The sequence below is a fragment of the Exophiala viscosa genome, assembly GCF_022695815.1.
Source record: "Exophiala viscosa unplaced genomic scaffold EDD37scaffold_2, whole genome shotgun sequence".
Taxonomy (NCBI): Eukaryota; Fungi; Ascomycota; class Eurotiomycetes; order Chaetothyriales; family Herpotrichiellaceae; genus Exophiala; species Exophiala viscosa.
In genome coordinates, this window is record NW_026944354.1 from 251,533 (window position 1) to 264,342 (window position 12,810).

A 12,810-nucleotide genomic window follows, 5' to 3' on the forward strand; every position below is an offset into this window, starting at 1 on the left:
TGAGAAGACTACCACGGATGCGCCAAACAGTACGGCTCTGCCAGGAGAGGTCTCTGGAGTCATCCCTGACAGCGACATCAAAGAAGCCGCCCCAGCAACGGTAAAGCCGTCCCACGACCAGCCCTAAACACCTTGCTGACATCTTCGTCCACAGAAGGCTACACCTATCCAGGAGCTTTGGTTCTTGGTCAAATCAAACGGACATCCCGAGGTCTGGGGTGTTACTCTCGCAAACCCAGACACACATGTCCCAACCCAGATTGTTCTTCAGAAGTACCTCAACGCCAACGAAGGAGACCTTAAAAAGGCCAAGGACCAACTCACCAAGACTCTCGAATGGCGGGCCAAGAAGAACCCTGTGGAATTGTTGAAGAAGAAGTACAACCGCAACAAGTTTCAGGGACTGGGCTACGTTACTACCTACGGAGCTGATTCATCTGATGTTGAAGGTCGGGAAGTCTTCACCTGGAACATCTATGGCAGCGTCAAGAATTTGGAGGAGACCTTCGGCAACCTCGAAGAGTTTCTTGATTGGCGAGTCGCCCTGATGGAAGAAGCCTTGGAAGCTTTGGACATCAGTAGTGCCACCAAGCCCATCACCGCCGAGCACGACCCATACAAAATCATCCAAGTGCATGACTACAAATCCATCAGCTTCTTGCGTCAATCTCCTGTGGTCAAGGCTGCCAGTACGGAAACGATCAAGGTCTTTGCACAGAACTACCCCGAGCTGCTTAAGGAGAAGTTCTTCGTAAACGTGCCAGCGTTCATGGGATTCATTTACACGTTTATGAAGCTGTTTGTTGCTACGAAGACCATCAAGAAGTTCCATCCAATGAGCAACGGCGCGAACCTCGCACGGGAACTGGCGACTAGCAGCAGGGTCAAGGGATTGGCTGAGCAGCTGCCCAAGGAGTATGGTGGGAAGGGAGCGGACCTCGATGCCATTGGAAAGCAGCCTAGCTTGGAAGACGCCACCGCAACCTGAGGCCACCAAGGCTTGAAAAGGATACCATGATAGCATCGATACTGTAATGATGGAGAGGGGGACAAAAGAGTATCATCTGCACTTATTGGACCAAGAAGGGATTCATTTCCATTAGCGCGGGAGAAGTTGCGTAGATAGATACCCATGGTTTTTCGAGTCGTTTAGTTTAGCATTGCACCCTCAATTCAGGAATTTCATATGCCATGGGTTGTGCTAAATGGTCACGTCAAATGGTCAAATGGTCAAATGATGGTCGATGGGTGATGGTGATACTCGGAGTGCATCACAGGGTAGTAAACTTGAAGTTGTAGCGCGTGTTTGCCTCTTCGTCGGCTTCGTCTTCCTATTTACAATGTGACGTCAATCCCCCCATTGCGTCTGACCTCATTTTTCGCGGTGATTCAATCGCATGTGCAACTGCAACTGCAATTGCAACTTTTTTGGCTAATTGCGCCTTCACCACTACGTAGCTGCCTGTTTCACTAGAAGCAAACAAAACCCTGATCACATCCTTCTTCTGAAAAAACTTCTTCTTGACTGTATCAACCATAACAGTCACACAAACTTCTCTTGACCAGAAAGTCATATCCATACAATCTCTTTGACCCCTCAATAACCTCAACACTACCAAACAATCACCACCATGTCTGACTCTGCCCGCAAACCTCTGAGTGATCGTATGTCGAGATGACGCCCTTGCGAATCTCAACTGAACTGACTCGGTATAGGTCTCGGAGAGACAATCACTCCCGACTCCCAGAAGTCTACCACCGACCAGGCCAAGGAGTCTGCTACCGGTACCTACGACAACCTCGCTGGCTCCCTCCAGCCTGGTAAGCATTTGCCCTTTTCTTGGTCCATGCCAGCAGCTAACCTTTCATCTAGGTGACAGCAAGTCCACCAGCCAGAAGCTCTCCGACCAAACCCACTCCACCTACGATTCTGCCTCTGACAACTTCTCCTCGGGGACTGGAAAGGCTCAGAACATTGCCTCTGACTACACTTCCAGTGCTCAAGACAATGCCAGTGGTGCCACTCAAAACGCTAAAGACACCGCATCTCACTACACCGGAAAGGCTCAGGAGACTGCTGGTGATGCTCAGAACGTAGCTTCTGACTACACCGCGAAGGCCCAGGACACTGCTTCTGACTACACTCAGAAGGCTCAGGAGACTGGAAGTGATGTCGCTCAGAATGCCCAAGCTACCGCGTCTCACTACACCGGAAAGGCTCAGGACACTGCTTCTGACTACACCGCAAAGGCTCAAGACACCGCCTCTGATTACACTCAGAAGGCCCAAGAGACTGGAAGTGACGTCGCTCAAAATGCCCAAGACACCGCATCCCACTACACAGCGAAGGCTGAAGACACCGCTTCTGATTACACCCAGCAAGCTCAGGAGACTGGAGGCGCTGTCGCTCAAAACGCGAAGGAGACCGCATCCAACCTGTACGACCAGGCCGGTGACAATGCCAATGCGGCTCAGAAGAACATTCAAGAGACTACCGCTCAGTACTCCCAACAGGCCCAGGAGACTGGCAAGGGCTACCTTGTCCAGGCTCAGAACCTTGCTGCGAATGCGTTGAACACCGCTAGTAAAGCTGCTTCTGGTATGTTACATTTCAACACCGCCCCGTCTTGATAATACTAACAACCATTAGACGCCGCCGACTACATTTCCAGCGACAAGAAATAAGCAACGCAATGTCCTTGACAAATGACTGATTGCCTGCTGTTGCAAAGACCGAATGGTGCGCCGCACACGACCTGTATGAGATAATACGATACCCTTGCCTGACGATGTCTTTTCCTTTTCAATGATGGATGGTGGCATTGAGGTGGATTCATTCTTGGGCTTGAAGCAGAAATAGTTGCTAGTTTTAGTTCTACAATGCATCAATACTCTCAACTCCCGGTGCTTGACCGTTTGTATGCTGCCATTTGACCTACTTATACCGCATACCATCTTGCGACCCCATCCCTCACCCTCGATGTCTCGCTTGCGAAAGAGTTCTTTATGTCCCATTCCTGGCCTACAAGGCTGAGAGACATTCTTTCGAGCGATCCTACCGACAAGCATGCGCATACTGTCCCAGAAGAGGACTATCTGTTACTACTCCTGCCCTCCACAATTTTTCACAGTTTGCCCCTGGCCTTCAAGGGATGGCACCAACCGTCCTTGGTCGTATCGTCCTTGACATAAACCGGCAAAGTTCGCAGCATGGAGCATCCAGTGCTGACCAGTGGGCTACGGGAGCTTTCTTTCTCTTGATATGACCACTGCTTCAATAGTAATTGGGGACAGCATTCGTCTTAAGATGCTAGCGAGTGCTCCGCAAAGGTGACTCTGCCTGTCGAGCGACTGCCAACTCAAATGAAAGTATTCTTGACGTGGTGGGAAACATCGTCGTGATTGACACACCTGCTGGCAATTGGGGCTGACCCTAACGAGGGGATGAGTAGCCGAGCTTTGCTTTCAGCTTTCAGAACTCCCTCCATCCCTCGCCACCAGTAATCATCTGCGCGGCCTGGTCCTTGTGCTTGTCGCCCATGGAGATCCAGACGCTCGAAGCGTCGGTGACGGGATCGGTGCCAAATTTCGATTCACAGAAGGAAAGGAAGCGCCGGAGTTCACTCAGGGATGTTGATGCTATCGTGTCGACGTCAACGGATGGTGAGGACTTTGACGCCCGTGCCTTCGACAATAGACTGTCCTTGTATGATTCGACCTTGTCGAGAAAGGACCTTGCTCGATCAAGCGCGGGAGTCTCGTCGGGGTTAGTGTCAGCATCTGATTTCGAGTCATCGTTGTCGTCGCGCCAAACGGTCTGGAAAACTTCGCTGTCTTTGACGTCGCCGTACCATGCTCGCGTGTTGTCCATGTCGCCTTCAATTCGGTGCAGGATGCCGTGCAGGTACATTGCTTCCCAGGCTGGCTGGGCTTGCATGTGCCTGAGCAGGAAGTGGGCGGATGGGAGGTCGAGGTTGATTATGTGTAGAGCAGATTCGATGACAGGGTGTAGTTGTAGCGAAGATATGTTCTGGGCCGGGATATGTAGTTTGTGAGGTGAGACGGGGAGCGAGAGAGGGATATGTGGTGTTGATGGGGGAAGTAGGGAGGAGAGGACCGTGGTGTAGGGTGATTCTTTGGACATTGTGACGTCTGAAATGAGAGAAAAGAAGGGCCAACGAAGGAATGAATATGAAAGATCGTGTCTGGAATCTGGAGGTTTGTCGTCGTGGTACCTTACATGAAAAGCAGAACTCTGTTCAATTCATAACATCAGACTTCAGGTGTAGACGTCATGATATGGAGAGAGCAAAAGGTGTTCTTCTCTTTGGTCTGGGGTTGACACTTTATGTGTGCCTTTGTATTGAGCCGAGTGCTTGACATGTACACAGCAGCGTTTGACCAGGAGAAGAGATTGTGTGTGGGTGCGAGGAAGTGGGAAGGAAGAATGAATATTTGAGGAATACCAAAACCGAGAAATGTGGTAGGCGATATGTCGGTGAAACATGTCTATTTCTCTGCCCGTAACAAATTTGGGCTATGAATTTATCTTGGTGTTGTGTCTCAACTCGCGTCCAATGTTCCCCTTCTCATTTCTACCTCTTTTTGTCTGCTGGTCTGTCAGGCCGACAGACCATCCCGATGCACCTGCAACCGGCAATGACAGGAGAGGTCGTCTCAAGATCCGAGCCCCAGTCAAGCAAAAGAGGTTTGTTAGTTCACATTCCTAATCTTCACCCCATCTACAGGCTTGCCTTCGCGCTCTTCAACTCGTTGATGACTTCTGCAGCGCCTCTTTGTCCTGTACGAATTGCTCCTTCCATATAACCTCGCCAGACAGTACTGAACTCAGTGCCCACAAATTTCAAGCTGCCAAATGGCGCACAAAGAGCGTCCCATCCATCGCCCAATACTCCGGGCGGCATGGAAGCGCATGGGCAACCCCAACCTGAGTACTCCTCGTCCATCCACGGTGATTCAACCGCCTCGACGAAGAGCGACGTAATATCTGCACCGTCTGCGAGCATATCACCGATCTGTTTCAATACTGACGACTGCTTGGCTGCGGGTTCCAACGAGGCCCATTTTCGCCCAAATTGTCCTCCGATGAAACATGTTAAAGTGTATCCATGGTCGCCGAGGCTGGTGTCACGTATAACGGATACAGGGCCTGTGAATGACTGCGCCAGACCGCAAGAACCCTTCTCCGTCCAGAAGGGTTTGCTGAATATGACCATATATTTGGTGTAGAATCCATACCTGGTCCTGTTGACCACAGCCTTTTTGGCTGCGGGAAGAGGTGGTGAAAATGTAATGGTCTTATACACGGGCGTGGGGATCGAGATGATGACCTTGCGCGCCTGATATATCTGGGCAGCTTTGGTCGACACAGAGACTGTGCCGTCGGGCTTCTGGGTGATGCTAGCCACGGGACTTTTCAATTTGAGTGACTCCGGTTTCAGCTTCGCCGCCATGCCCAAGGAGAATGCTTGCGTTCCTTCCCGAATGCGAAGATACTGCCCTCCATCCTTGCAGTCCGATCGCATCGTCATGAGACCTCCACCAGCAGCGCAGTACTCGATGAAGTATAATGCCGACGTTTCCGACGGATCAACCCCAAGCATAGCATGCGTCCAGATGCCTGCCGTTGCACGGGCTTTGGGAGTCAAGTTCTGTTCCTCCAGGAACTTCTCGAAGGAAATAGAGTCCAGATGTGAACGGACAGAGCCTGCCGAAGACACTGAAGCAAAGTCCTGGTTAGACAATTTCTCGACCAGATCTCGGATAGCGACACATGATTCAGTATCTTGAGCCGATGGATACTGAGAGATTGAGTGTCAGCGTTGCGGCAGAAGATGACAAAGGGACCTCTTGAGTAGCATACTTCCGGGATCTCTCCATACGGGAACTTCACCAAACTGCCATCGAAGTCCTGGACCACGACATTGCCGCTGGTATTTTGCGTATACGTGTGCAGTCCCAGTTCCTTAGCAAGCTTCCACATTTCGCTCTGATTGGTGTCATTGATCCAAGCGGCTCCGGCCTCTGCTTTGGGCTTGCCATCGCTTGAGCGGATTGTCAGCGTTCTGCCGCCTACACGATCGCGTGCTTCGAGGACCAATGCTGAAAGTCCCTGACGCTGTAGGTCGAGTGCTGCTTGCAAGCCAGCCAAGCCGGCTCCCACCACGATGGCGTCGTACATGATGATTATCGTCAGGCTAGATCACGAAGAACATACTTGAGATAGGGTTCTGCCTCTCTGGTATATATACTTTAGATACTTGCTCATAAGGCGTGTGGTGTCAAGAGAATTGTGGGTGGACTCGTGGAGCGCTTTTCTCCGCTGCGATTGTCCTTGAGGTTCGGCGCCGCCGAAGCAACCTTCTTTCTTCGAATCTCGTTTCAGCCATTCAATATTGCAGAGCCGACTTTATATCTGGAGCACGAACTCGAGAACATTACGAGAGAGCTTTCCTCGGGACAGTGAGAGCAAGCGCGATACCTGTCAGGATCCTTGCTAGATGATGGCGATGATCGATCAAGGCCGGAATCACCTGCCTTGCTCGGAGAAACATCCTTAAAAAGGAGACTCGGCATTTGGAACTTCCATGTGATATGCGTCATGGAACAGACATGGCACTGGCGACAAGCACGAAGCTTTTCTTGTCTCGATCATGGTATGTCGATGTCCCATAGGTACAGCTTAGAGGGGCGAGCCCAACGTACTTTGAAACTGGAAGACTGCTGTCTTGACAGAGGCGTGGCTTCACTGCTGAGCCTATGATGACCATCGCGTCGCCTGGTTGCAAGACCACGACGATGCCAATCATATGTTTCGAAGCCATATGACTGGCACGAGAACAGTCCCGAAGGTCTTTCTTGGCTTGGTTCACAGAAGGTCCGCAAGTGAGGTAGGTGATGCTTGTTCTGACGGGCTATGAACGATCGCTGGTGTCTATTCACTATCAACGGAAGGGCTTTGTCACTTCACCAGTCGAGGTTTCTTACAGGTCAGAGTGAGTGAAGCAGTGACAGTGGTGACCATGGAGGCTGGTTAAGTTTTGAAAATTTGGTATACTCGATCTTCACTGACCGTGGGAAAGCCTTTCTTGTTCTCTCTCAATTGCTCACCTCCGCAAAACTCTTTACTTCGTCCAGCTCGAGCGTTTCAAATCGTCTTTTGCAATCAAGCAAGCTTACTCGATTGACCGATAACAAGCACCTCTTTATTCTCATCAGACTATTACCCATTCTCTGTGACACTAATACCGCCATTCGTCAGGATGGGAGCCACTCGAGCATTCCGCGGGTCAGTTGCGGCCAAAGTGAGCAACGGAATCAGCAAAGCTTTCCTTGCTCCAGTTCAATCAGAGATCACGCGTCGCTTGCATGCAGATGGCATCGCTAATGGGCTCAAGCCCCTCGACATCAAATCCCGCGTCTCGCAATCGCCCATTCCTGCTTTCAAAGGTCTTGCTCACTTCCCCGTCACTTCACCTCGCAAGGCACTCAATCATTCCATCATCCGTCAATGCCTCAACCTCGAAAAGCTTGTACAACATTCACCGGCCGACACGAACGCGACACCCAGTACCTCTTTCACACCCACAACATCACCAGAAATAGCCGCACCGCCAATGGAAAAACACCCCTTGGATTTCATGGGCAGACCAAAGATCTACCGTGCACCCAATCTGTTTGGGGGGGACTCCAAGTTCGCTTCCTGCTGCTACCGACCGGAGCCACGGACAACATCCTGGGGTCTGGGGGACCACATCCGTCGACTGAAAGCAGAACAAGAAGGCCGCCCCTTCCAATGGCCACCGCTTGAGGATGAGGAGATGGCGCCTGTTGAGGAAGAGGAGGGTTGTGCATGGTGCCGAGGATGGGCAACGCCAATGGCTGTGGATCCTCCTGGTTGGCAAACCGTGCCCACCATCCTTATTCCCGGTTGGATATGATGCGATGGATCTCAATGGGAGAAGAGGGTAACAAGCTTGCAAGGACATTCAGGAGGATCTCAAGGATGGTCATCTGGCCAACAAAGGGGCTCGACAATGGAGGAGGACGGTCGCCAGCAGGAAACCGAGGAGGAAGCAACGATGAACAATGCGGCCAACGGGGTATACCTTGAGTGGAGAGAGGTGCACGGGTGTGAGCTCCTCACCGACGCTTGATGCAAGCAGAGTTCGAGTCGTCGCCACCAGCCATTGTTATCAACGCTCTAGGGAGGACCGTCCGGGGAGTAGGAGATACTGTCGCGAGGACAGTCAATGCCTTCGAGGTGGCTGACAACTCCAGCAGGGGACGTTGTGGAGGAAGGGAGCACGGCAAGCAATCAACAGGCCCAAGCAAGGGCTACCGACACGGCAAGGGAAGTACCAACTGAGGAACACGAGACCGATGGAAGGGACATCAAGGCAGAAAGCAGGAAACAGGTATCGGTGGAGGAAAATGCTGGGAAGTGTAGCGAAGGGTACCTGAAGAGTCGATGGCAGAGGACCAACGGGCTGAAATCATAGATAAGTTTCCACGACCGTCATAGGTGCAAGCACATTGCTAGATGAATACAACAAAGATTGATGTTGAATACCGCATTCTGATGTCCGAACCTCAGTGCAAGTCTTGCAGTTCACTCAGTTTGACAGAACCCCCGTAATGCTCAGCCTTGTCTTTTTCAGCCTGATCAGGTGATGTGACGTCGCCTACTTCTTTCACCATGAGGCGGCGTCGTTCTGTCTGCATTTTCTCACCATTGCCGCCACGAATGCAGAGCGGTCAAATCTATTCTGACGAACATTAGCAATTGAGGTTCGGTCTTATGCGGGCGCTTTGGGTTCGAGCCGAGCCATGTCGCTCGAGGATTCGGTGTCTTCGCTTGACTCAATAGCAGTCTCCTACACATCCACGAAAGATGATAACCAACTTCCAGTTCAGGTTGAGGGCAAGGCCATCGCGACCGCACCGAAACGTGCGAGAAGACCGGCTATCAAATACGATAGTGCTGCTTCTGACGAGGAGCCGCTTGTCGACACGACTGCGGCACTCACCCTCCACTCCAAAAAGACCGCCCGGTTGCAGAAGCGGCAACAGAAGAAAGAGTCACGCAAGGTTCATTCGGAAATCAAATCGTTTCTCGACTTCCCACCTGAACTACTGTCTCTTGTGCTAAGCTTCCTGCGTCCAAGCGACCTTTTCAGTCTACTTCGCCTGAATCAGGATACCCGCGCCTTCATCCTCGACAATGAGAGGGGCATTGCAGAAGGTGCAATGAGTTATCGATACTGGGTCCTGAGACAATGCTTCCCACTACCTGTACTTTTGTCAAGAGTTCCAGCCTACGCTCACCCGATATTACTCAGTCCACAATGGCAGAATCGCCTCAAGATCCACAGGAATCCATACCAGCACATCCGACAAATCGATCCGGAAGGTATCTGTACCTGCATGAGTTGCGTGTTGGCTTGGAACAACCTTAATATCATTCTTGACCTTGCACATTGGCAACCGAACTTCGAGAATCGCGAGCCTCTCCCGATAATCCCTCGCGGTAAAAATCCTGAGTGGAATATCTCTCTACTTGATCACCATGCCTCGATTGTCACGAAGGCGATACAGAGTCCCCTCACTTATGCGCGAATACTACAAAGACACCTCGAAGTGACGACCCGCACAATCCTCCGGGCTTCCAAATGGCGTAAGAAAGGCGAAAAGATCACAACTACAAAACCGAAATTGTACCACCTCAACGATGCAGAAGCGGAGGAGGGAACCGACTCTTACCTCGAAAGAAGCGGGCCTCCGTCCTATCAACCAATATATATGCGGGACAACTACTACAATCTGGAGGCATGGATACCGAACCGCAAATGGGACAAGGAGGGACGACGCTGGCAATACTACTCGAGATGGCCAAAGCCACATGAGAACGATTTGGATTGGCTTGTTAGAGTGGGGCCTCGAATGCAGCTGGGCCCAAGTCAACCACCTACAAGCGCTACGAGTCTTGCACGGTAAGCACGACGAGGACCAGGGGCAAGGTACTTGGAATCATTGAGGGCGAATACCGATCACGTTAGGTATTCTCAGCCAACGGTCCTCGATCCTGTGTGTCCCCGTCCCACTCGTGCTAATACCCGCCGCCTTCACCATGGGACACACGCGGTCCAGGAAAATTTAGCGCACCCGGATTCTCAGCAGAGATTGAGCACACCCCTCCATATTTGAGTGGACAGCAAGACAACAGCGTCCATAGACTGCTTGTGTAATAGTAATCTACCGGCAAACATACCAAACATCTGATAACCGATAGTGGTTCTCTTGGCACGTTTCGCGCGTTTGGGCCAAATTTTTGCCCTGCGGCCTCTAGGGCAAGAAACATTTTTGTTTGCTGATCCTGCAAGTCGAAGAAGAGCCACCACACTCGACGTCCTCGCCAACCTCACTATACCTTTCGTCCCTCGACCACAAGATGTCTTCCGACGAAATCGTCTGGCAAGTCATCAATCAGCAGTTCTGCTCATTTAAATTAAAGTAGGGCACTTCCGTCGCCTTGCAATCCTTCCGCAACTAACCCAAAAATTTTCAGACTCACCACCAAGACCCAGAACTTCTGCCGCAATGAACATAACCTAACCGGTTTCTGCAACCGACAGTCCTGCCCACTAGCCAATTCTCGCTACGCTACTGTCCGACCCGACCCTGAAACTGGGGCACTATGTTTGTTCATCAAGAGCCCCGAGCGCACACATCTGCCGTCGAAATGGTGGGAGAAGATTCGGTTGCCGAATAACTACGAAAAGGCACTGGCCCAGATCGACGAGAAATTGATGTACTGGCCGAAATTCTATGTTCATAAGTGCAAGCAACGTCTCACGCGGTTGACTCAAGTGGCGATCCGGCAGCGGAGGATTGCCAAAGAGGAGGAGAGACTGGGCGAGAAACTTGTGCCGAGACTCGCGCCTAAGATCCGACGTAGGGAGGAGACGAGAGAACGGAAGGCGGAGAGCGCTGCGAAGGTCGAGAGGGCGATCGAGCGCGAATTGATCGATCGATTGAGGAGCGGTGCGTATGGTGATCGACCGATCAATGTCGAGGAGGGGGTGTGGAAGAAGGTGCTTAGAGGTCTTGAGCGGGCTGAGCGCGGAGAAGAGGAGGCCGACCAAGAGGTCGAGGAAGAACTCGAGGCTGAAGGCGAGGTCGAGTATGTTTCCGACCTCGATGAGAGTGAGGTTGAGAACGAGATGGAGGATTTCGACGACTGGATTGGCCAAGAAAGTCCAGAAGAGGCGGATTTCTCGGGAAGTGAGGACGACGAAGGGTCGGACGATAGTGAAGTGACGGGCGAAGAGAGCGATGAGGAAGATGAAGATACGGCACCAGGGAAGAAGAGGAAACGAGCTGCACCGCCTGCGAAGCCGAGGAAGAAGCAGGGTCGTGTGGAGATTGAGTATGAGACGGAACTTCCGCAGAAGCAGGCTGTGTATGCCTGAGAGGCTTATACATGGAATGATGTTCACGATAATGATGATTGCATCTGGTCGGCGTTGTGGTTACAAGCCCTGACGGAAAAAGGTACAGACGACAGTCCAAAATCACATATCTTCTGGGCATTCTTGCGCCATTGGACGTCTTTCCATTGCACTTGATGTTCATGGCTTTACATTACTGTTGCAAACCCGACCCGGCTATCAATGCCGTTGTGAATATGGCAAATCGTGTGAGTGGTGCCATAGTAAGCATGGCCGTTCAAGCCTTGCGGCAGATCCCCTTGACATATCTCAAAACCTGAAAATAGACTGTCAGCATTCCTCTGGAGAGTACACCTTCAGCAACTTGTTAACATACCTCCCAACCCTGAAACTCGCCGATGGTCTGCACATTTCTGACTTCCCACCCACCTGTCCCCAAAACGACTTTGTCCACCTTCCCATTCAAGTGGCAATTGCCCATCATGACAGGCCAGATCCAGTTCATGATCCACGCATATGACATGGTGACTTTATCGCTGTCGTTCGCGACATGCTCGAAGAACAGGAACTCACCTCCTGGCTTGAGAAGAGCCTGCACCACTGCAACCGTGGCGGCTAACTGGTCTTGCGGCGCCGAGCAAAGACACTTGATGGCGACGATGCTGTCGAAGACGCCCTCCTCGGGCAGACCTGACGTCGTGCTGGATAGCAGTCTGGCTTTCTTCAACGCGGGAAGAAGACTACCTGGTTCGGCGCCTGCTTCTAGGGGAATGACTTTGCCTTTGAGTCCGTGTTTCTCAGCATTCCGCAAAAGCGCTGGATGCAGAAACGTATTGGGCTCGGCGGCGTAGATCTTGTCGACCTGGTCGGCCTTGTAGTGATAGATCTGGTCGCCTCCTCCGGGGCCGAGTTCGAGGACGGTGCCCTTGGCGCGGGAAAGGACTTGTTCAACGTGGCCAGCCTGTAGGTCCGAGGTAGCCAACAGTGGTCCTAAAATGCGGAAATAGCTTTCAAACCATGCTGATCGGAAGGAGGAGGGAGATGTGATCAGTAGAAATGGATGCGAGATCAAAGTGATGGGCAGGTAGACAAGGGCCAGGGCGAGCATCACCCAATGCACGGAGTAGCCTTGTATGCGCGTGATGATAGAGACAGCCATGGTGCGGGACGACAAGACTGGCACAGACAGTGTAGGTGCTGGTTAAAAAAAGAAAGAAGGTAGTCAACTTGCCTTAAGGTACCTTCATCTTGTTTGACCTTGCCTCGTATTCTGAGGTGTCAGTTGGTCCAAGACCGAGGTTGTAAGCTAGGAGGGAGACTTGAGCAAGGCTAGCTATTC

General features: G+C 51.7%; 7 protein-coding genes across 7 annotated transcripts in view; 4 read left to right on the top strand and 3 right to left on the bottom strand.

Moving 5' to 3' along the window:
• The window catches only part of EDD37DRAFT_676272 (CRAL-TRIO domain-containing protein), a gene marked incomplete at its 5' end in the record, with an annotated part of 1,489 nt that extends 209 nt beyond the window's left edge, over nt 1–1,280 (top strand). Inside the window, 2 exons of the mRNA XM_062819567.1 lie at nt 45–100; nt 155–1,280. Coding sequence (XP_062672499.1) covers nt 45–100; nt 155–988 — 890 coding nt within the window. The 3' untranslated portion in view covers nt 989–1,280. The remainder of the gene's footprint in view (nt 1–44; nt 101–154) is intronic.
• Nucleotides 1,281–3,273: 1,993 nt separating this feature from the next.
• On the bottom strand, nt 3,274–4,464 carry EDD37DRAFT_222418 (uncharacterized protein). Its single transcript, XM_062810428.1, has one exon. It carries the CDS (start codon nt 4,142–4,144, stop codon nt 3,473–3,475), a length of 672 nt encoding a protein of 223 aa, XP_062672500.1. The 5' UTR covers nt 4,145–4,464; the 3' UTR covers nt 3,274–3,472.
• A 28-nt stretch (nt 4,465–4,492) lies between these two features.
• EDD37DRAFT_620141 (monoamine oxidase) lies at nt 4,493–6,351 on the bottom strand. The gene is made up of 2 exons (XM_062815893.1): nt 5,885–6,351; nt 4,493–5,822 (listed from the first exon to the last, which is right to left on the bottom strand). Exons 1-2 carry the CDS (start codon nt 6,200–6,202, stop codon nt 4,743–4,745), a joined length of 1,398 nt encoding a protein of 465 aa, XP_062672501.1. The 5' UTR covers nt 6,203–6,351; the 3' UTR covers nt 4,493–4,742.
• A 461-nt stretch (nt 6,352–6,812) lies between these two features.
• Nucleotides 6,813–8,117, top strand: EDD37DRAFT_222367 (uncharacterized protein). The gene is made up of 2 exons (XM_062810425.1): nt 6,813–7,053; nt 7,104–8,117. Exon 2 carries the CDS (start codon nt 7,284–7,286, stop codon nt 7,959–7,961), a length of 678 nt encoding a protein of 225 aa, XP_062672502.1. The 5' UTR covers nt 6,813–7,053; nt 7,104–7,283; the 3' UTR covers nt 7,962–8,117.
• Nucleotides 8,118–8,967: 850 nt separating this feature from the next.
• EDD37DRAFT_549313 (uncharacterized protein) lies at nt 8,968–9,948 on the top strand (the record flags this gene model as incomplete). Its single annotated transcript, XM_062813681.1, has 1 exon — nt 8,968–9,948. A coding segment is annotated over one exon (981 nt), but the record flags the coding sequence as incomplete, so codon positions are not given.
• Nucleotides 9,949–10,244: 296 nt separating this feature from the next.
• Nucleotides 10,245–11,632, top strand: EDD37DRAFT_222370 (ribosomal L28e protein family-domain-containing protein). The gene is made up of 2 exons (XM_062810426.1): nt 10,245–10,533; nt 10,589–11,632. Exons 1-2 carry the CDS (start codon nt 10,472–10,474, stop codon nt 11,490–11,492), a joined length of 966 nt encoding a protein of 321 aa, XP_062672504.1. The 5' UTR covers nt 10,245–10,471; the 3' UTR covers nt 11,493–11,632.
• A 1-nt stretch (nt 11,633) lies between these two features.
• Nucleotides 11,634–12,670, bottom strand: EDD37DRAFT_222410 (uncharacterized protein). Its single transcript, XM_062810427.1, has 2 exons — nt 11,848–12,670; nt 11,634–11,787 (listed from the first exon to the last, which is right to left on the bottom strand). Exons 1-2 carry the CDS (start codon nt 12,628–12,630, stop codon nt 11,749–11,751), a joined length of 822 nt encoding a protein of 273 aa, XP_062672505.1. The 5' UTR covers nt 12,631–12,670; the 3' UTR covers nt 11,634–11,748.
• Between the last annotated feature and the right edge of the window lie 140 nt (nt 12,671–12,810).

Coding starts and splice junctions, on each gene's coding strand:
- EDD37DRAFT_222418 (XM_062810428.1), bottom strand. CDS start 4,144: ATGTCCAAAGAATCACCCTACACCACGGTCCTCTCCTCCCTACTTCCC.
- EDD37DRAFT_620141 (XM_062815893.1), bottom strand. CDS start 6,202: ATGTACGACGCCATCGTGGTGGGAGCCGGCTTGGCTGGCTTGCAAGCA. Junction 5,823..5,884: donor CGTATGGAGAGATCCCGGAA/GTATGCTACTCA, acceptor TCAATCTCTCAG/TATCCATCGGCTCAAGATAC.
- EDD37DRAFT_222367 (XM_062810425.1), top strand. CDS start 7,284: ATGGGAGCCACTCGAGCATTCCGCGGGTCAGTTGCGGCCAAAGTGAGC.
- EDD37DRAFT_222370 (XM_062810426.1), top strand. CDS start 10,472: ATGTCTTCCGACGAAATCGTCTGGCAAGTCATCAATCAGCAGTTCTGC. Junction 10,534..10,588: donor TTCTGCTCATTTAAATTAAA/GTAGGGCACTTC, acceptor AAAAATTTTCAG/ACTCACCACCAAGACCCAGA.
- EDD37DRAFT_222410 (XM_062810427.1), bottom strand. CDS start 12,630: ATGGCTGTCTCTATCATCACGCGCATACAAGGCTACTCCGTGCATTGG. Junction 11,788..11,847: donor GCGAGTTTCAGGGTTGGGAG/GTATGTTAACAA, acceptor GTCTATTTTCAG/GTTTTGAGATATGTCAAGGG.